Source organism: Ostrea edulis, chromosome 3 (assembly GCF_947568905.1).
Source record: "Ostrea edulis chromosome 3, xbOstEdul1.1, whole genome shotgun sequence".
NCBI classification, from domain to species: domain Eukaryota; kingdom Metazoa; phylum Mollusca; class Bivalvia; order Ostreida; family Ostreidae; genus Ostrea; species Ostrea edulis.
In genome coordinates, this window is record NC_079166.1 from 13,481,821 (window position 1) to 13,505,148 (window position 23,328).

At 36.6% G+C, this 23,328-nt stretch overlaps 1 protein-coding gene across 2 annotated transcripts; it reads left to right on the plus strand.

Annotated features, from left to right (window-relative positions):
- Positions 1-1,867: 1,867 nt before the first annotated feature.
- LOC125677338 (integrin beta-like protein C) lies at positions 1,868-21,569 on the plus strand. Of its 2 annotated transcripts, XM_048915346.2 has the most exons (12): positions 1,868-1,943; positions 2,067-2,254; positions 7,947-8,191; positions 8,664-8,839; positions 10,099-10,202; positions 10,352-10,623; positions 14,142-14,303; positions 16,429-16,469; positions 16,937-17,022; positions 17,301-17,496; positions 20,433-20,510; positions 20,754-21,569. In XM_048915346.2, exons 1-12 carry the CDS (start codon positions 1,880-1,882, stop codon positions 20,849-20,851), a joined length of 1,710 nt encoding a protein of 569 aa, XP_048771303.2. In that variant the 5' UTR covers positions 1,868-1,879; the 3' UTR covers positions 20,852-21,569. The 2 variants fall into 2 exon arrangements, with proteins under 2 accessions (XP_048771303.2, XP_056016084.1); XM_056160109.1 differs by lacking the exon at positions 1,868-1,943 and having other exon boundaries at positions 1,958-2,254; positions 8,672-8,839.
- Positions 21,570-23,328: the final 1,759 nt, after the last annotated feature.

Consider the following 23,328-nt stretch of genomic DNA (forward strand, 5'->3'; position numbering starts at 1 on the left):
ACCAGTATTGGTTTAATTTCACGCTAAAAATGACAACAATAATACCTATCAATCATGAATCAACTTCTTGTGGCAGGCCCGAGTGAAACAGTTATGAAGAAATAAAGATCAGTTTTTATCTTTTGAGTCGCCAGAGCATGAAAGGAGAACTTGCAAACTTGCATAAGGAAGTCATAGTTATTGATGAATTCCATACAATTGCTATTTGGTATGTTTTGTTGAGATCATCGTTGCAGCTAAATTCCTTACCATTCATAAAAAGGATGTAAAATTGAATGAATTAAAATCAAATTACACATTTAGTAGAACATGACTATTTCAATCTTTTTCAGGGGTGACAAAGGTAAAGGTTAAAATGATGCTTTTTGGAAGTGGTTTGGCTTCATTGGTGAGCTTTAATCATTACAACCATTCGTCATTATACAAGCCGTTACTGTTACATATACGAACAGTAAAAAAAAAAAACGAGTTCTTAAAGTCTAAAAGCAGTCAAACCAGAAATTGTTTCTATCCAAAATATCTCGAAATAAAACAAATATGAAGTGGCGAGTAGGAACAAACTCCCTTTGGGATTGGGTCCACATTTTCATGGGGTGTAGATTCCTGAACAGCTGGATGTCTGCAAAGATCTTGTAAGTGACTGTTCAAAGATGTCCTGTTACCTATTATCTGAACTACTGAAATTGTGGGAAGAGATAACCATGTTCTATTCTGAGGTTTCCGCACTGGAAAAGGAAACAAATATCAGACTCTAATTCGAAGTTTAAACGAATCATCGCAGCAAATACATTAGAATTGGGCATAAACCTACCAAAATGCCACGGTGTAGTTTTTTTAAAGTGGTGCTCATAAAGCATCTTGGATACTATTCAAGAATGTGGAAGGGAGGGTAGAGATGGACTATTTGTATCCCTGTGCAGTTCTCAACATCTTTACCAAGCAGTCAAGGAAGTAAAGTCATTACTTAAGGCGACAAAATGTCAAAGATTAACATTGATGATTGACAAACCTAATAAAATATCGGAGAGAGAGAGAGAGAGAGAGAGAGAGAGAGAGAGTCATTCAATTATTAAATGTTATGTAAATAACAAAAAGATTTTAGTGTCTTTTTGATGTGATGTGCAGTATTGTAAATTCCTTCACATGTGGTAAGAATTGATTATTGCATGATTTCATGTGAAGACTCTTAAATTCCTAATCCTTACCTTAGTATTTGCCAAGCTTTATACACTTGTACGATCATGATTTTGCAAAACAAAATTGCTGACATAAAATAAAGAATTTACAGTACATTCTAATTTATTTGAAATTGATGTAGTTTTAAATAACCTTGATATTGATCATTCATTGTTTTGTTTTTTAACTTAACAGAATTTTATCCCTGTAATTCATGTAGAAAATTTCCTACATTGAATGTTAATATACTATAAGAAGTTAATATTTCAAATTGAGATGACAGATTGTTTTCAACCTATCACTCATAGAATTTAAACTAAATGTCACATGAAAAGTTTCTCACCCTCAGCCACCACTCTGAACCTGACTAATTTATTCCTATCAAAAAAATCGATTTTTCCCCATCACTTCATCGTGGTTTCCATTTCGCATCACATATGTTTTCTAGTTTGACTAAAATTGATTTTTTTTTTCACAGGTGATATGAAATTATTGACATCTATTGTATTCTATGTCATGTTTAAATAACATTTTAGCAAAGGCACAAAGGGATTTAAAATATTTCCATCCTCTTGTCCCACTCGTTTGAAAAGATGATTAATTCATGTGGCCTGTGTGATCAACGTCTTTATAAAACGTAATGTGATTGGCCAATGTACTTATATCTGATTGGTCAATCTGCTAATGAATATCAAAATGCAAAATGATTAATAAATATAAGCTCTTACGTAATGCATTTAGATGCCTTTCGAGCGCAGAGAATCACAGTGAGTATAAATTATGATTTTCATTAGATTGCTCTGAAATCGTAATTGGTACACGAATAATAAATCATACTGAAATCATAAGTATTGCCGTCTCTTTGTGAATAAATTGCATATTGCAAATAGTCGAACAGAGAAAGCAGACGATTATGGTGCACTTATCATATGCAATGATGTCCCCGTGCTGTTGTCTACGACGGATTACATCATGTATTACTTGGATGCTGTTCATCATTACGGCAATCAAATTTGTCGAAGGCAGCCATTTTCGTGGAGGAATTTTCATGTGGAAACCAACTGCCAACGAAAACGAAGTGAGTGTAAAATTATGATTAGCAAAATGCTACCGTTTTGTTGTTTCCATTTTTGGGGGTGGGGATAAGGTGGCGTGCACTACAGTGTATGGATGAGGTATTTATCAAGCACAGATACGTGGATTATTTACATTTTCATCCCTTTTATTATAATTATAAGTCTTGAACTAGACGAGACTAGAAAGACCACATTTAATTTTTTTCATGAAGCGTATCTGAATTAAGGTCACCGATCCAGGTATTTGCCTCTGTATATAGTGTGTAACGCAGGCAAAGATTTCTCAATAAGAAATATTTGAATAATAAATACATTTTTTTAAACAATTGAAATTTTATCGGTCCTGAAATAAGAAAGTTTGAACTATTTCCATAAATCCAGTCATAAATGCAATTTGTGCACTTGAAATTAAATCATTGTAAGATAAATTGTTCACAATTTCGGGCCTTACGTGCAAATGAATAAAAATCAAAATATCGCATTAGACATTTAAAACAAAACTGCCTACCATTTATTCTTCTCTGTTCAGTAAAACAGGCGTGGTGAAAGAATTAGGTAGATTTCATGAGAAATATGTATTGGTTCCAACTGACAAAGCTCGTTACAACATTGCCTTTCTTTGTAAGGCTCATAATTACAGTAACTGCATCATAAACGAAATTCCACATTTGGCAACCCACCCTTTACTCCAAGATTATTTACAAATAAATGGAATTCTTCAAAGTCACGTTTCGGGTTTAAACATTTTTATATCCCAGTCAATTGGACAAATGAATGTCGTGAATGTACTGAATTCCAAAATTTCACCCAAAAAAAACTTCCAGTGTCGAATAGATATTCTACTAAGCCCCTACCTATTCTCCTTACAAAATATCAACTGTTGTGAAGGAGAAACTTCAAAAGTATTGTACCACAATTATACGCGAGAAGTGATGTGAATTCAATGTCCATTCCAGTAATTCCAATATATTCCAAAGAACTTTTAGTAAATTTCAAATCATAAACATTTCCGAAATCAACAGAATCAAATCATACGATTCTTCAACACTTTACAACACCATTTCTCACGATGAAGACGAGGTTTTTGACATCATAAACAACTTTTGTCGATAAAAATGGAACACGGAGTTAACCATAGATTGATCATTATTCGTTGTCTTCACCTTTCATCTTGTGATCAGTCATCCAAGAAATTATTTGATTTAACCTCACTCTGATTATACTCTGAAGTTTCACCTTTCATCTAAGGGTATCTGTGATTAGAACATCACGCTCAAAATCACACTGCCTCGTACCTCTGCTCGTCTCGGGTTCGAATCCCGCTTGTGCCGGTGTTGTAATATGCATGGTGAAAATAACGAACAGTGATCAATCTCATAACTCCTATAAGCAATACAAAATAGATAGTTGGGCAAACACAGACCCCTGGACACACCAGAGGTGGGATCAGGTGCCTAGGAGGAGTAAGCATCCCCTGTTGACCGGTCACACCCGCCGTGAGCCCTATATCATGATCAGGTAAACGGAGTTATCAGTAGTCAAAATCAGTGTGCCAAGAACGGCTTAACAATCGGTATGAAACACGTCAGACAGCATTTGACCCAATGCGAAGTTGTATTGACGAACTAGACCGTTATAACGACCATAGAATTAGCGAAATGCTGACTTCAATCGAGACTGTTGAAACCCCTGTACCATCAACTTGTTTGTCAGTAGCTTACCTCGATTTAAAAACTGACTATACGCAGAACAAGCTCTTGCATATCGAATCAGTTGAGATATATAAACACCATATGCAGGTGATAATGGAATATTGCTACATAAATATGAGAAGTTGACGATGGAGAAACTGAAGTCATACAGCTGAGTTGTAATACAGAATTTCCCCCGCATATACTTTCCTTCCGGAAAAACGGCCCAGAGATAGACATCCCCCCCGGAAAGATAGGCCTTCCATAGAATTTCCCCCTAGTAAGAATTAATCCGAGCCCAATCACCCCCCCCCTAGGAAAAACCGCACCAGTATAGAATTTCCTCCTAAATGATAGTACGCATTTCCCCCCTTCTTACATTTTAGCTATGTATCCGTTTTCAGTTCCCTAGCTTATTTAGACCCAGGAATTCTTCTTATTTTTTCAAATTTTGACCAGGATCTTGTGTATCGTGAACAATCATCATCTTATATTTTTTTTTTAAACGAAATTGTTTAAATTGTGATAGGTGAACATAACGAACAGTGAACAATCTCATAACTCCTATAAGCAATACAAAATTGATGATAGGGCAAACACAGACCCCTGGACACACCAGAGGTGGGATCAGGTGCCTAGGAGAAGTCGACCGGTCACACCCGCTGTGAGCCCTATATCATGATCAGATAAACGGAGTTATCCGTAGTCAAAATCAGTGTGCCAAGAATGGCCTAACAATCGGTATGAAACACGTCAGACAGCATTTGACCCAATGATAGGTTGTATTGACGAACTAGATCGTTATACCGATCATAGAATTAGCGAAATGCTGACTTCAATCGAGACAGTTGAAACCCCTGTACCATCAACTTGTTTGTCAGTAGCTTGTAATGGTATATCAAAATTCATTCAGATATCCCAAGCCTTTATCGTTATTTACTAGCATCTAACATTTGAATAGTGAAGTTGGGGAGAAGTTAATGTCTTTTAAATTCAAAATTTTGAATTTAAATAAACGAGAGAAAAAACTTTTATTTGCACAATTCATCTATTTTACGTTTTGGATATTTTAATTGTATATCTTTTAGTCGACTTTTTACGAAAAATCATAACGTTATTGGCCATCGTTAAAGTCTTTTGGGAAGCATATCGTATTCACAATATGCATTTCAAAGTTTTCAGCGTTTAAACCCAACTTCAACATCTCAAAAAAAAAATATTCGTTTGTTTTATGAATATCGTAATATTGATGAGCGCATATCTATTTCATTAATCTATAACAAATGAAATACGGAAACGGGGGGGGGGGATTCTATACCAGGGTGGTTTTTCCACCCAAGGGGAAACTTTTTACCTGATCAGGATATAGGGTTATACGCATAAGTACTCTGAATTTTTCCATTAAAACGATGCTGGTGTTCGTCATTGACAATATCTACGTAGTCTTTGGTGATCAACCATGTTTGTTTTTAGTACAATTCTGAACAACTTCTCAGCATACTCGAAAAATCTTGGACATTTACTCCATTTGAGTATGAGAATAATTTCATAAAAGTTTTATGACATTCACTTTTGAGATTGAGTGGTTAGAGCACCGCGCTCACAATCAAGCGGTCTCTCACCTCTGTCGGCCCGGGTTCGAATTCCGCTCGCGCCGGTAACTGAGAAAGTTTCCCGGTTTACTTTTGGAAGGTCGGTGGTCTTTTCACAGGTACATTGTATCTGGGTTCTCTCTTCCACCAATAAAAACTGGGTGCCACCAGATAACTGAAAAATTGTTGAGTGTGGCGGAAAAACATCAATCAATCAATACGTTTGAGATTGAGCACGATTTAGAGCACGGAGTTTGAGCTTGAGTATGAAAATGTGCTCAAAAAGTTTTATAACATCCAGGCCAGGTCTTACAATAGTCTTTTAAAATCTGCATGGGGACAAACTGTGCTTCTTTATTAGCTGACATGATTTTGTATTCTTACGATGCAGAATTTATTCAATCTCTAGCTATAGCCTTCAACACGAAATTTAGATACATAGAAAACGTTTTATCTCCTAGAAATACCCACATGTCGATTCCAAATAATCCAGTAAACTTGAAATAAAAGCCACCACATAGTCTTCCATACCTGCTTATATATTTGGATATAGTACTGAACATAGACTTCAACGGCAGGCAAACAAACAACTCATCTTTATAATAATAAAAAAAACGGATTACATTTTCTCTAGTATCATCTTCCCATATTTATGTAGCAATATTCCATTATCATCAGTATATGGTGTTTTTGTCTCTCAGCTCTCAATAAGCGAGAGCATGTTCTGTGTATGATTAATATTCGACTCGAAGCACGCTACTGTTGATGTTACAGAGGTTTCAACTGTTTCATTTCAAGTCAGCATTTTGCAAACCCAATGGCCGTTATAATGATCTCGTTTGCATATGCAACCTGTCATTGGGTCGACTGCTGACTGATAATTTCATACCAGTTGTTATGGCATTCTTTACATGCGAATTGCTCCCTTTACATGATCAAGATATAGGGTCCACGGCGGAAGTAACCAATCGACAAGGGATGCTTATTCCCCTCGGCACCTGATCCAATCTTTGGTTTTTCTATGGGCCTGTGTTTGTCCTCCTCGCAATTGTGTTTTATTTATGGTATTCTCATGAAACAAGCGGTTCAATTACCTTGCTTATACAGAGATTTATTTAAAAGGTTTTTGTATTTACGAATATATACTAAAGAATTGGATATAAGTTTTAAAAACCTACATGGTTTTTCTGCTTTTGTACATAAATCGTTATAAAAGATCAGATAGTATATAACAAGTTACTGGAGTTCTCGTAAAAAGAAGTTTAAAAAATGTATACATGTAGTTTGGATCACCTCCCCCAAAATTATGGAAGTTCAAAATATATTTTCAAATAGCATACCTTATTTGGACCAAATTCAGAGTCGGCTGATCTCAATTCATTAATTCACATTCTGGTATTTATAATGGTCTCTTACCAACAATAACACAAAAACTTTAAAAAAATTTATCTCGGGTTGATTGTATCTTTTCCTTCTCTCCCTGTTGCATTATCACCAAATAAAGTTGATGTTATAAAGGTTTCAACAGTCTCGCTTGAAGTCAGCATTTCCCAAATTCTAACAATGGTCTAATTTACATTTAAAACCTGTCATTGGGTCAAATATTGTCTGATGTGTTTAATTTCAACTGTTAAGCCGTTCCTTATACAGCTTGATTTTGACTAAGGATTGCTCCGTTTTCTTGATACGTAAGGGTTAATGTACGAGTATCGCTCCATTGCTTTTAAGGAATGGAGTGATACGAGTACATTGACCCACTTAAAATCCACCTTTGCTGGACCCCTTGCTACTAAACTTTGTGCATTTTAATCATGTCTTACGTTTTTCATTCTTTTGTTGCATGCATTTATATCTACTTGTATAAAGGTTGACCTACTTTCCGAACACTCCATTCCTGAAAAATAATGGAGTGCTCGAACAAAAGAATGACGTCATAGGTGGATTTTAACAATTAGAAAGCTGAGAGTCACTCAATCATTTGTACGTAGCTGACAATGACGCTCTGAATGTTGTGCAGCTGCGCTTGGTCTGTGATGTCCGCTGACATCGACACTTCATGCAGGCAACTTCCTGTCACACTGGGGGAAAAAATAGCAATACCAGTTTGCATACAATAATCTGCAATTACATGTATGCTACAGTATAATTGCCGTGAGAATATTTGAATAATTGCCAACATAATGTTGTATATGAAAGGTGAAGATAACGAACAGTGATCAATCTCATATGTATATGTATATGAAATATGTTATTTATTGCTGCCTTGGATGTGTTTTGTGAAATAATACAATTTATATAACTGAGATTTTTGCCGGATTTTGATAATTTTATGCATGTCATAGACTTGTTCTGGAGATTCTCAGTGTTGTGTCCGACTAGCATAATTATGTGTTTTCAAAATGTATTTCCAGGTCATCATTACATTTCGTTTGGCTTGGAGACGTTCTTACAGCGCTGCGACTTGGTGTAACAAGACCACGGTCGCGGAGGGAAATGTCATCGCTAACTTTGGTTCCATCAGCTGCAGTGACTGTTCTTCCGGTGGCACGATTTCAAATGTCGGGATCGTCTGTACAGACTTTAGTGTGCAAGAAGACTGGATACAAGGGGAGCGAAGCTTTAATTACACTTTCCAAAACAAAATTGCCCAGATTGGGTGCGTGCTGGTAGTCATATTCAATTTGGTCACTTATGTAGACCTGTTGTGTTTTGTGATTATCTGTCGGGGTCAATTTAAAATTGTGTTCTGTATTACCGGAAAACACCGAAACAATAAAGATATCTTTGCAGTTGTGAACGTCTAGCTAACGAGCTATCGAATTGTGATCTGTGTCTAAAACGCATCTTCAAATAATCTCGAAAAGAAAGTCAAAGTTGTAAAATTAATGTAGTAAAACAAAGTTTTATATGTCAAGTTATGACATTTATCATTTTGTTTCCAACCATACTTATGTTCCCGTTTATCATAGTGAATATGTATATAATTCGTTTCAATGTTTCGCAAAAAAAGAATTATATCCTGTTTTATTATCTTTTCTCAAGAGCAAATTCCTTATAACGTTTAAATTTCAACACGATACGCTGTGTTCTACATGTACTACCATGTCATCTACAAATGTATTGGTTAGATTTTCAGGAGGGGGTTGGATATCGCTCTTGTCCGGTGGCGGAAGGTGGGATATGCGGACAACAGTCGACTTGAACCGGAGACGAGATACCGGGCAAATTAACTCATCTCCAGTATCCGCCATGCCACCCATTATACGTCTACAACATGGTTGTGATCACAACATCACCATTCCAGGTTGTATTTCAACACATTTACCTACATGTGGGGCGGAGGGCATAATTGTCATGGTTCTTGGCTTCCTTTTCTCTGAGTTTAGCCAAACATAACCAGGGTTATTGAAGATGTTTTCATTTTTTACCAACTGTTAATATTTTCCATTATTACCTGATCTTCTATATGAATTAATATGACATATTTTTTCTGTTTTCCAACTTTAATCAGCAGATAAAGGTACACGAAATGAGCAGGGGTGAAACAGTTCATCACGTGACCTACTATTACCCGATCACGTGACCAATTGTTTCCCGGTTACGCGATGAACTGTTTCACGGTCAGGTCACGTGAGAAAATATTGCCCAAGTAGCAGATTAGTTAATAAAACAATTATTTCAGGTCTACTAGGGTAACAGTCAAATCTATTGCCTCTCGGTAGTGCTGAGGACCCGGCAAACTTTTAATCTCTGTTTACGGCCTATGACAACAATTTTCCGTGTCATCGCTACTGCCTCGGGGCAATAGTATGCAGTTATTGACTGGGATCCAAGACAACAGCTGTTTTGTTTGACCCAAGAACGGATTTGTTGCCCAAAGCCGTAGGCCTTCGAGTTGGTTTACTAGATACACATGGATTGTTCATTTTGAGATTTGACCGGGACAGTGTGATTGTGTACATTCATCACCGATTCCACTAGTTTAAAAGAAAACATACCTAATATCCTAACTAATAATTATATTTTTCGTGTTTCTGCTCTAATTTGCATCTAATGAATTATGTATTTCATAATCAGTCAAACAAGTGAACCTCGCCATTAGGTAAACAAATCAGCAGAACAAGAATCATGTGACTTGCGTATAACAGCTTTAACAAGAATAAATTGAAATAAGTAAACTTATATAATTGATTCTAGAAAATGAAGAACAACTAATTTTTTATGTTCTTGCTGTCCATGCTTTGAAGAATTACTTGAATTTTATCTTTCGTTGCTCCCGCAAAATGCGCATCCGCCATTTCTATTTCTCCAAACGACAGGAAACGATAGCTCGAGTTAGCACCATATGACGTCATCGGCCAACAGTCCTTTTTAACAGTCAATTTCAACACTTCCCGGTCCTACAGTCGCCAGAATAGTCGAAATGTTGGACTTTTTTCGTGCGGAGTTATATAGGAACTATTTATAGGGGTATAACAATTTTAACTGTTTCCCGAGTAGACATGAAATAATTGTATATTGTTGCTTCCAACTGAATTTCTGTCATTCGCATGCAAATTTCAGTTTATGATAAACAAAATGACACGGTCCGATGTAGATGGGCGGAGTCAAGCAAGGGGGAGTGTGGAGGTGTCTGCAATTCCTTCCCGAATGCATTTCTCGACGAGGTAAACTTTGCTGCAATTTGCTGAAGACATTGCGTTCTCTAAAATTCATAATACTTGACTGTAATCAGTTTTGCAATTAAAAATAAGTATACATATATATATACAATATATATATATATATATATATATATATATATATATATATTCAGAAAAGATGCACGATATCATACATCGCCAATAATCAGACTGGATGGTTTGCTGTCGCAATTCAAATCGAGGACTTCAGTCCCCTGAACTCCACCCATCCATTAAGCAGTGTTTCTCTTCAGTTCTTGGTGAACGTTTTTGCATCGACTGTATCGTGCCAAGATAAACCAAAGTTCATCCTGCCTACACGGTTGGACGGCGCATGCGTCGGCATCCCGGCCAGTTCCACATGGACTGAACAACTCATAACTCGGAGTGGAACTGATGGCGTAAAGTAAGAATAAGATTGCATTTTGTTTAATGAAATTCGAGCACTTGCTTCTCGTCCTTCATTTGCTTACCCTAGTAGGTGTTTTGGATTCATGTTTCTCATCAGCTGTTTATGTATTTGTGATATGTACATGTACTGATGTGTATGACGTCATGTTTTCTGTGTTTTTGAATAAATGGTAAAATTTTCTATTCGAGTTTAATGGTACTTGACTAAATATGGTGTCAGATTCGGGATACTAATGAAGAGAGTGATATTTTATCCGTACAGATAAAGTGGTCAGACACTCCGAGCTCATTTCAAAGCACCGGACAGTTTTAGCGTCAGAAACCCGACGGAGTGTCTTCAAAATGGCAATGAAGTTGAGCAAAGATCACCCCGAGGTCCATACCAGCGCTCTAATTTACGCAACCTGTAAAGAGGCAGAACACTTATTCAAGTCCTTACAATTTGCGGATAAAGGGAATATAAAATATGAGAATGTCTCCAACAAACTTTATCCCTAAGTGGATGGTGCACAACAATTGGGTGAGTCCATCAAAACTTGTCTTAAAAACCTGCACGAAATTTCCGAATACTGTTACTTTCCGACAAGAAGGAACATATTAGAAATAGCTTATTGATATAAATTTCTGACAAAGATATGTCCGATTAACTACAGATAAAATCCGATTTGACAGTCTAGAGGGCAGCCGAAATCGAATATTCGCTACTTAACCAGAGTGTGCTAGGACAAATGTGGAGGTAGTCCGGAAGTCCGGAACCACAGCGCCATGGAACAATTATTGAGTGAAATGTACCTAATGTAATATACATCGTGCAAGGGCAAACATTGCCGACAGTGTCATTGATGAAATAGTACAACCTGAACTTAAAAAAACATGAGGAATATGGATTTCATCACTCCTTGTAATGATGATGAAACGGTGACCCTAAAAATCTGTGGAAAATTGAATCAGGAGCAGATATCTCAGTTGTAGGTGAATCAACCAATCCAGTACTCATCAAAACTGAAACGTGTAAACACTGCTTTGTTCGGACTTAGAGGAAGGATTGACTGTCTGGGAGTTTTCATAGCTGAACTCATCTTGAGGACAGACGCTTTGTGTTTCCAATGTACATTATGAAAGGGATCAGCAACCTTTTGGGAATATTTGCTGCACACAAAGGTCTTATCAAGAAAATTGACAGGTTTTGAACCGAGTCTATTTGGAAGTTTTCGACTTGTGAACTGTGAGGCCGTCATAATTACTTTCATAATTACTCTCACAGATGGTGCAAGATCATGTTTCTTGACGACTACCCGTAGAGTTCCTATAGTCTGTTTGATATACATGTACAGAAGGTAGGGACAGTTAAAGCATATCACTAATTGAATAAACAGACTATAGGAACTCTTTAATGAAAGGTGAAGATTACGAACAGTGATCAATCTCATAACTCTTATAAGCAATACAAAATAGATAGTTGGGCAAATTCGGATCCCTGGATATACTAAAGGTGAGATCAGGTGCCAATGATAGGTTGTATCGGCAATGAAAATGAAATCTGGATGTACCTGGTCATAAGATCAAGTACAAGTTAACGCATTTAATCGAGTGAAGGAACTACTTAGAAGTGCTCTATTATTGACATTTTATGTTCCACGAAAGCCGATCGTTGTGAGCGTAGACACTTGTAACTTCGGATTAGGAAGAAGACGAATTCAAGCTAATGGCTTATTTTTCGAGGAAACTGACAAGTAATGAGTCGAAATATTCTCAGATTGAAAAGTAATGACTAGTCTTGATTTGGGGTTGTGAAAATTCCTTATGTTATGTAGTAGGACTGAAATCTCAAGTCACTAAACGACCATAAACTACTTGCTCATCTGAGTTACACACAAGACTGAAACAAGCACCTTTACGCTGTCAGCTCAAGCCTCTCTTGCAATACAGCTTATATGCAGAACACGTTCATTAAAAGCATCTTATTGTTTTTGATACACTTTCAAGAAATGTAATTGGAAGAACAAACCAATACATTGGCTGAGGAATTTGAATGCTATATTGATTCGCTTGTGTACTGGAGATCGTTGGAGAACAAGCTGCGAGAGCAAATACAGCACGCAACAAAGAAACAGTATCCCAAGAGGCGATCAACTATACTGGATATCCAACGCATATCAATTCGATTTACAGGAGTGATTGTCAGACTATTTCGTATAATGCAGTGAACTGTCTGAGTCTTTCTATGAGAAATTGAGCCGTGTATATTTGTGAAATTTAGTGTATCTAATATCCACATGGTGATCATAACACGAAGAAATCAAACCGTACTAGTCAAATGTACATTCTAGTAAAGAAAATTTCCTGTTACATGTATTCGAAATTCACTGTATTTCCTTACTTCGGGGTCAATATGTTTAGGATCCATGTTTATTAATGTTTCATCAGCTGTTTGTGTATCATGTGACCTATGTTTGTACTGATTTATGGCGTCACGTTTTCTGTGCTTTAGAATTAACGGTAGAATACGGAACTTCCAAGATATATATCCGGTCCGGGTTGCATGCTTTAATTACGTCAGTTGTTATGCAGACTTTATTTCCAGTTTATAGTTATGCTTTCATGACATTACACTGACCAAGTACATGTAGTATGACCGCCACGGTAGTCTAGAGGTTAGAGCGTTCGCACCGCATGCGGAAGACCGGGGTTCGAATCGCGACCGCGACAGACCTAAGTCGTTAAAACAGGTAGTGGCAGTCCCATTGCCAAAAGCTTGGCATCAGGTGTGAATTTCACGGGTCCTCGAAGACCTTAAAAACGGATGTCCCATATCACTGTAGGTGTGACACGCCAAAGAACCCTCACTGCTTGATGGCCGTAAGCGCCGATCATAGGCCTAAATTTGAAGCCCATCGCTGGTCTTGGTGACTTCCCCATATGAGATGAGTGAAAAATTCTCGAGAGAGACGTTAAGCAAGATACAATCAACCAATCAATCAATACATGTAGATTGAGCTATAGTTATCTCTTTTGTTTTTGAACGCAATTATTAAACATTCTTGCCATAAAACTCAATGACGACTATATAAACCGTTCAGTTAACTTTTCTTAGCTACATCCCGATTGACTATGCGCATTGTATTTCGAAACGACGAGGTCCTGCATAGATAAGCATGAAAAGTTACTCCTTGGATGAACGGTGGGATTCCACTTTTTCCGTCATCTGATATGTAAACTGACCCCAAACACAAACACCCGAAGTAGAATCATCTAGACGTCTTTCCATCTGTTAACTTTCACTTTTGCGCCTAACGCTGTTGATGACGATGACTCGTGCTCAATAATTGGTGCGTCATTACATGACACGGATTCTACTCAACGCACAAAATGCACCCTGACCGCATATCCAGAAAGTTTCGTATTTTCTACACGTCTTTGATGGTACTTAATTAAAAAATCGACGTATAACTCTTTCCTGTGATATAAAAATTGTTGCTTCTATTTTTTCATAGCATTTTTGCTTTCACATAGCATAAAAGAAATAACGACGGTATCGCCGCCGGGTTTGATGACCACAGAAATACAGAAATACGAAAGTTCAAACCGGGAATCGTACGTTAATACAACATGGACTCCCCTGCCAAGCCAGACCGGTGAACACGCATTTTGTTTCACTGCCAGTGACTCGGATAGGTTGGTATACACATTTTTTATATTTTCGGGGGATTTGGAATGGATAAATTTGTTATGATTATTCTGATAAACCAACGGAAACCTGAGTGGTGTAACAAAGAAAATCTCTCTCGCTGGACCAAAAATTAAACCCGCAACCCAATGTCTTGCTAGTAAAGTTCTCTTATAATTGAGCTATAGAAACCAATATCCACGGTCCATATAGCCCAAATCTCTACATTCCTCCTCCCTAAATTTCCTTTGCCCTGTAAGACACACAGACCAGATTGGTGGTCAACAACACAAAGTGTAATAGGAAAGCGAAAATTTATGGCTGGACCGGGAATCTAACCCGGGACCCCTGCACTACTATACAGGTGCTGTAACCACTGCGATACCCAGGCCGATCTCCACAATCTATATAGCCCAACCAATACATTGTTAAATTCGTCCCACCATACATTCACTCAACAGAAAGTTTATGTTGACTACTCGGTAGACCAGCAGTTGTTGTGTGAAAAGCCACTTTTGTTTTAAGTGGTAGGGGTCGTATTCTAATCACTTTTGTTTTAAGTGGTAGGGGTCGTATTCTAATCACTTTTGTTTTAAGTGGTAGAGGTCGTATTCTAATCACTTTTGTTTTAAGTGGTAGGGGTCGTATTCTAATCACTTGTTTTAAGTGGTAGGGGTCGTATTCTAATCACCTTTGTGGATTTTACGACTTCAATGCAAAAAAATTATAATTCCTGCAATATTTTGTCAAAATCCTATAAGACTTCTATTCCCCTCATAAAAATGAATTTGATTTCTCTATTTCAATATCCTCAAAGTATTATGAAAATTCATATAAAATTGTATTGAAATCCACTACAAATTAATTTTTCCCCTCAGGAAAGTTTTCCACATGTGAAATTTTTCTCTATCAGGAAATTCCGGAGCCAATGTTCTCTTGGGGTGCAGATTACATCCTTAATTTTTCCGAGAAATAAACGGATAGCGGGCGTCATTTTCCTCTTGATATTTTGCAGATTTTGTACATTTTTAAGTGACCTTTCCTGCACTCTTCTATCTCTATGTGTATCCGTCTGTATGTGTATCTTTCTATCTGACTGTCTCTATCAGTATCTCTTAGACTCTGTATGAATATCTGTCTGTGTGAGTGTCTGTCTGTGTGAGTACCCTGGCGTCTGTGTGTCAGTATCTCTTTATCTGCCTGCCTGTCTGTCTGTGTGAGTAACCTGGCCTCTGTGTATGAGTATCTCTTTGCCTGCCTGTCTGTCTATCTGTGTGAATATCCTGGTGTCTCTGTGTGTGAGTATCTCTTTGTCTGTCTGTCTGTGTGTATGTCTGTCTGTGTGTCTGTCTGTCTATCTGTATGTCTGTCTGTCTGCGTGTCTGTCTTTGTGTCTGTCTGTCTGTCTGTGTGAGTACCCTGGTGTCTCTGCGTGTGAGTATCTCTTTGCCTGTCTGTCTGTGTGTGCGAGTACCCTCGCGTCTTTGTGTATCTCTTTGTCTGTCTGTCTGTCTGTGTGTGTGAGTACTCTCGTGTCTCTCTGTGAGTATATCTTTGTCTGTCTGTGTGTGTGAGTACTCTCTGTGTGAGTATATTTTTGCCTGTCTGTCTGTCTGTGTGTGAGTACCCTGGTGTCTCTGTGTGTGAGTGTCTCTGTCTGTATCTGTGTATCTCTCTGTATGCATGTGTATCCGTCTGACTAGCACTAACTGATTCACTCTAAATAGTTGTCAGATTTCCACGCAAAATGAATATTACAAAAGATTTTGTATAATTGTACTTGAAACAGAATTCATTGTATTTTGGATCAGTTAGAATTCCAGTAGGCTGAATGAGTGATACATATTGCGGAAGTCATTTTGAACACCTAACATCCAAAATTAAAAGCAATTCGAATTACGTCATTGCCAGAAAAGTGTATACATGTTGAAAAGAAATCATATGCTGGTAATGTCCATATTGCGTTTGAATGCATACTAGTCAAAGAACTTTTATTTCTTATGATTAATGCCCATTATATAGGTAATATACCGAGTAGTGTTAAATGAAAAGTGTATCTTACTAGAGCAATCAATGTAACAGTAATTAGATGTATTCTAATACTATACATCGAATTAAGTTTTTGTCTTCCAGTCTGGTGTCAGAGAAAACCTGCATTAGGCTTCTGGTTGGAGGTATGTATAATAAGTGTCTTTTAAAGATACCAAAATAATTTTACCACACACTTATAATTCCATATTAAGATTTACGTTTAAGGACAATACATTTTATCGCATAAATACGAAATATCTAGAAGATATTAAATTGAAATTATGCTAAAAATCACCCATCTTCTGTTGCTTCCATCTTCCTGTAAAACCCATGATATTTTATTTTATTTGGTTCTATTATTTATATTTAGTGGAACCTCCACAAATCCTATCTTACAACCCAGAACACTATACATTTTATTTGATATGGTTATATTATTCATATTTAGTGGAACCTCCACAAATCCTATCTCACAACCCAGTAAAACACTATACATTTTATTTGATGTGGTTATATTATTCATATATAGTGGAACCTCCAGAAATCCTATCTTACACTTCAATAGAACACTATACATTTTATTTGATGTGGTTCTATTATTCATATTTAGTGGAACCTCCACAAATCCTTTCTTACACCCCAGTAGGAGACATCTTGCCCACACAGAAGTATTTCTACGTCCACTTCAATATGCAGGTATTTCTTTCTTTTAAAAAAATCTTGCAAATAATGCAGCATTTGTATTTTACCTACATCTACATCTACATCTGGTCACGTCTCCGTACGATTGTTTTGACACATTTCTATAAAAGAAAATTGAATCACATTTGTGATGATAATATCTTATATTGATTGCTATATATTGTTTCTAAAAGGGGCGCTTGGATCCACCACTAATTTCATTATGATTAACACACATATATATATATATATATATATATATATATATATAACTTAATATTTTCATATTACAGTTTGTGAAACCAAGCCAAAGAGCCTTTGTGTATTTTTACAAGAAAAACCACGACCTTGTGTCCAAACTAGACGTTTCTCAAAGCGATCAAGCTATTTACCCGCTGTATGCTGCTAGTTCACAAAATTGGGTTCTGAAAATTGCGAAGAATTTTGAACTAGAAGAAAAAGAATACTATTATATCAGACTAGATCCAGGTATGTTTTGGCATTTTCCGTTTTCGTAGTCATAATATTCCGGTCACAAATCCACCAATTTTAAATAAACAAGTGAATATAACGAACAGTGATCAATCTCATAAATCCTATGAAAGATACAAAATTACATCGTAAGAGAAGGGCAAACAATGACCTCTGAACATACCAGAGGTGGTATCAGGTACTTCGGAGGAGCAAGCATCCCTGTTGACTGGTCACAACCGCCGTGAACCGTATATATCTTGATCAGGTAAACAGAATAATTTATAATCAAATTTTCTTCGTAAAGTATGGTCCAACAATTGGTATGAAACACGTCAGACAGCATTCGATCCAGTGATAACTTGTATTTGCAGATTAGATTATTACAATGACCATAGAATTTGCCAAAGGATGACTTTAAATGAGAGTATTGAAAATATTGCAACATCAACTTATTTGCTAGTAGCCTGTCTCAATTTGAAAATTAATCATATGCAGTACAAGTTCTTGCGTATCGAATCAGTTGAGAGACATAAACACCATATGCAGGTGATAATGGAATGTTGCTACATAAATATGGGAAGTTGACGATGGAGAAGTCTGTCATAAAGTTAAGTTGTTAGTTTACTATTGACGTTTATGTTTTTGGAAAATATCCAAATAAGAAGCAGATCTGAAGGATTCTGTGGTGTATTGTATTTCACTTGGACATATCAAATCATACAAATCCTTGACATAACTCACGAAAGGTCCATAAAAGCATGAATACCATAGATATATGTACATACAAACTAAACGTGGACTCCGTTTTTGGTACAATAAAAAAATTCTGATCATTCATACTTTTTATTGTTATCTTTTGTTATTATTAAATATTGTAATAATGTTATTTACTTCTCTACACACTGAAAATCGAATTCTCATTGTATTATTCGCCATTTTTCATAATGCGGTGAGAAACTAGCAAGTCTTTCAAGACCAGCGCATTCGGCGTACGCCGGCGGGCCAGAAAAGAAGCAAATAAAATGATATATTAGGCTATCAAGGCCGCCGGGTCAACTGACGCATTGACCAATGAAGTCGGCCCTTTACCATCTACGAGGGTTCGTGTGGTAGTGATATGGCAGTCTTGTAATGATACTGCGCATGTGTCAGTTTTCAAACGATGAATGTGATTGGCTGGAGAATTATACATATAGGAGTAAGCAAGAACATTGGAATAGTCTTTACGCATATGTACGTACTTGGGTAAGAGTGCTTGAATGATGATGCCCTTTCATTCACTCGTGGTTCCCGATAAGTATTTGAATTTTACGGATGTCTTGGATGCGAGTCTGTGTAATGTTGCGGTGCAGTCACTCGTGTTGCACTGCATGAATATTTAGACAATGCATTTATGTATTTTTTTCTTTCTGTTATTTGCATAATAGCACTTTGCAATCTGTTGTTACCGAAGTTTACACAGTCATCTAGAGGCAATCCTTTCAATGAATGTTTCATCGTTGATAATTCTCGTGGGCAGGGAGGGGGGGGGGGGGGGGTCACTTCAATATCCTGCGATGCATACGTAGCTACTGCTTAACCACGACTATTAACTTGGGTCCAAGTGACATAGGTAGTAATGTAGTAGATGCACTAAATTCTAATAATACATGTGTCTATCGCAACACCTGTGTCACTGTGTAATATCATTGATTGTCTTAAATTCACATTTCACAGTGTCTTTGTCCGTAAAAACTACAAAAAAGGCATTGCTTCTATGTCTCTCATGGATCAAACACCTTTAGTTAACTCGTAGAGACATGGGCGTCATATAAGAAACAGATACATGCGGTGAAACAGCTTAAAGTCTCGTTGTTTCGTTGCGCAAATTTGTTTTTATGAATTTAGAATTTGCTTCGGTGACAAATATCTAAATTATCTCGGTGTTCTTATTATTTTTTTTAAATATGTGTCAAATCACACATACATATGAAAGGTGAAGATAACGAACAGTGATCAATCTCATAACTCCCACAAGTAATACAAAATAGAGAGTTGGGCAAACACGGACCCCTGGACACACCAGAGGTGGGATCAGGTGCCTAGGAGGAATAAACATCTCCTGTCGACCGGTCACCGTATATCTTGATCAGGGTAAACGGAGTTATCCGTAGTCAAAATCAGTGTGCCAAGAACGGTCTAACAATCGGTATGAAACATTTGATCCAATAATAGGTTGTATTTTGGGCGCAGGACGGATTTACATGTATGCATCTCTGAGTGAAAATTATGATAATTTCCAATTATGTTTTTAATCATAAGGATTGAACTCTGTAAACATAAGTACACTTGTAATAACTCCTGGGTTTTTGTTAATGAGTTACTTTGAAAATCTGGCAAGCTTCAGTGTTTATGCAAATAACTACGTGATTAAATCGATTACTTAACATCATAAACCAGAAATTAAAAAAAAGGGGGGGGGGGCAGTTATTCCTTATCATCATTGCTTGATAAAAACCATCGTGTGAGGATAGTTTATGCTGATTATGAAACAAAACAAGAAAAAGGGAAAATTTAAAGCGTATAATGCACATGTGATCACAAGTTCCACCAGCAATGGTGACGTCTCCATGTGAGTGAAAGATTCGATCGAGAGGGACGTTAAACAATATACAATCAATCTGGTGATTTTTAAATAATAAATTTATCATATATATAAATAGAATGATACCCAAGTAATCTGATGCATAACCATATTGTACGTCAAAGTATAGTTATATGTTTTACACAAAGAAATTATGTATTATCAATTGGTAAAAAAAAAAAAAAAAAAAAAAAAAAAAAACAGTTATAGGTCGATAGAAAATCAATCTAATTAGATCCGTTGACCTGCTCAGCGACCGAAGGCGAGCGGATCAAAGGATCTAATTTTAATTAGGTTGATAGAAAATACAAATTTGTTCAATGTTTAGGTGTCGCAAAAGGAGTTATTGGGTGCGGTGCTGAGTCGGCTGCCCTGTGGGATCCCAATGACTGGACGTTTCGTGTCAGTGAGTATTTCTTTCCTAGTTTATTACGACATCATGTTATATAGAACTTCGAGAAAACGTATACATTCTAGGTTGATATGAAAAGCTCTCGATTCTTAAGGAAAACACTTCGAGTTTGCACGTTGTAATCACCTTGACAAGTAGTGCTAAGAATCTAGTACATGCACATGTAGTTGCGTCTATGCCATTATATGGTGAACTTGCTTTATGATTGAATTTCTGTACACATATATAATTTTTCAGGTAATTTTTCAACTACCGATGAGGCCCCCAGGCTGACGGTGGGGATTACGCTTTCTCTGAGTGTCATCATCTCAACAGGAATTCTGACATTAGGATGATCAATGGATCTCTCGGGAATACAATATATTTGAGTTTCTTTTTAATTAGCGATATTTATCCGCCCCACCATAAAGATTTTCTCTGAGAGTTAAATATTCAGTGGCCCTCATTGAACCTGGGTTGTTTTTTTTTTCCATGGAAGATAATGCTAACTTTGAAACTGGGGTTCAATGTTACTGGAGAATAATTCCCTTTCGTATTCCTTGCCGCTTGCACTCTTTTCCAGTACATAGACCTGGTGTTCCCTATTTTGTATGATTTTTAACTTCGAAGGACAAGGACATACACCTGGAGACCACTATAGAGAACATGGCTACGTTGCCAGAAGATACTCTGCTGTATGGAGTTCCCGTCTAATGGGTCATTCCTTCCTTTGTATTTTGCTGTACATACATATTATCAGAAATTCATCGTCGCAAGCCACGCCTATTGTCTCCGTTTATACTACGTCAAATGTAGGGTAGGAACTACCGGACTCAGTAACCGTGGCTAGCGACGATGGCGGAAATTATGCTTCCCAAATATGTTTATACTGTGTATCTATATGTACCTGTAGTTTTGCAGTACTTCGAGATTGACGAAGGTGTAGTAGAGGGTACCAAATCGTGTAATCTGGCTTGGATTTGTCCATGTGTAACTTTCTGTTCTGCTTCATTGCGTTAGTGTGTTCAATATATTTCTCTTGAATTTCATGTTTGAATAAAGAATGGTATTAATTGTCGAGTCTTCTTTTTCTTTTTTTTCATAGCAAGAAGCAGGATTATGTTGTGGTATTGGAATTTTCAAAAAAAAAATTCGTGTAGCAGAGTATTGAAATTTTACTGTGAAATTCAAACACTGCAGTACTCAAAAGCAGAACTTACGGATTACCAACCTAACCTCTTTTAAAGGGGTATGGACACGATTTGAGCTGAAAGTTTTCAAATTTTATTTTCCCATTTTTTTGAAGATTACAATGCTTAACTAAGGTATTTCTAATGGTCAATTGTCGAGTTACAAAGCTCACAATTCTTTGTTATGTAAGTGTAGTGGTTTTGATTTTTATTTTACAGCCTTGGTTTCGTAATCTCTATTTAGCTAGTTTTGCTGGTATTTCAGTATGATAATTCTATTTACTTTGAATTTTCAGTTGTTACTTACGTAAAACCCCTTTATTGTTGGTTGTTTTTAAGTTAGGTCATGTGTTGACATTCCACATGTTTTACTTTTAAAACAGGAAGTGTCATCCATGTTGGCAGTCTTTCCATAGTACTTTTGATAGCTGTGTTCTGATTGGCTAATTTAGTCTCAGGATCTTTGATATTTATTGGCTTCTATTTTTGGGCCTAGCTAGGGTATTTAAAGCCGTGTTCGTGTAGTTTTCTTCACTTGGGTTGGGGAACACGACCTCATGGTTAGTTCCTCTTTACTGTGCAGGAAAACCTCATGGTTTATCAGCACTATTTCATTAGTACCTTTGTGCTAGGAAAATCTTATGATTTAACAGCACTCTGGGTCTTAGCTTTAGTTGCACGTTTTTCACAAGTTCTAGGATTTTGATAGTGTTAGGAATAAGCTTAGGATGTAGGTTTTATAAAGTTTAAGTTTCCCCTTACCAAGTCCAGCCTGGTCTAAGGACATGTAGATAACAGGTGTAAATTCTAGAACCACTATTTATTATTATTTTGCGCTTTATATTTTTGGTGTTGTTTATTTTCTGGGTCAGTTATTTTTAGAGCCCAGACTTTACCTTATTGTTGATAGTTCAACTCTAGAGTGTTAATAGTAGAGTTCATATTGGGTGATGTAGCTCATCTCTCTTATATTTTCCACCTCACTGGTTTATTTATAGAGTAGGATTTTTGAGCATTTGTCTAAGTAAGGAGGCCCAGTAGGGACATACATTTTTTTTTAGTCTTCTACATTCCTTTTTTTATTAGTTAATTTTTCATGAACTTCTTATCTATTTATTGAGATTATTGTTGATCATTTGCTAAATTAAATCATATTTCTGATATAACTTTATTTGTTTCTGTGAAATTTCCATAGACTTTACTACTTGTTATATTTTGATCATTACTTATTATTTGTTAACATTTACAAAGGTTAATTCTCACTTTATTAAACTTTAAACAGTGTTTTCATTTAGCGTTGATCATAGTTCAGAAATCCCCTTACCTGGGTTGATCTTTGATAGCTGGAGGTAGAGTTCCGCTATAAGCCAAGTTGGCTGGTAACTTTAATACTTAATCACTAAAGAATTCTACTTCCGGTTACATAAGCAAGGCTTGTGTCATGTTTGGTTTACATAGTTTAAATATACTAGTAAAAGTTTCTTTAAATCATTTTTTAATTTACAATTAATTCTGAAGACAATTTGAATTAAACAGTTTGTAGTGTTTGTAACCTATATTTTCTATGAAGCAATCTATATGTAAACAAAAACATGGTATGAGCCTTGTTTACATATAAAGAATTGTGAGCTCTGCATCTCACT

What these genes read in the sequence shown, in the direction of transcription:
- LOC125677338 (XM_048915346.2), top strand. Translation starts at nt 1,880, where the DNA reads ATGATTAATAAATATAAGCTCTTACGTAATGCATTTAGATGCCTTTCG. An exon ending in AACAAAATTGCCCAGATTGG is followed by an intron (nt 8,192 to 8,663) that starts GTGCGTGCTGGT and finishes TGTATTGGTTAG; the next exon opens with ATTTTCAGGAGGGGGTTGGA. An exon ending in ACGTCCACTTCAATATGCAG is followed by an intron (nt 17,023 to 17,300) that starts GTATTTCTTTCT and finishes TTCATATTACAG; the next exon opens with TTTGTGAAACCAAGCCAAAG.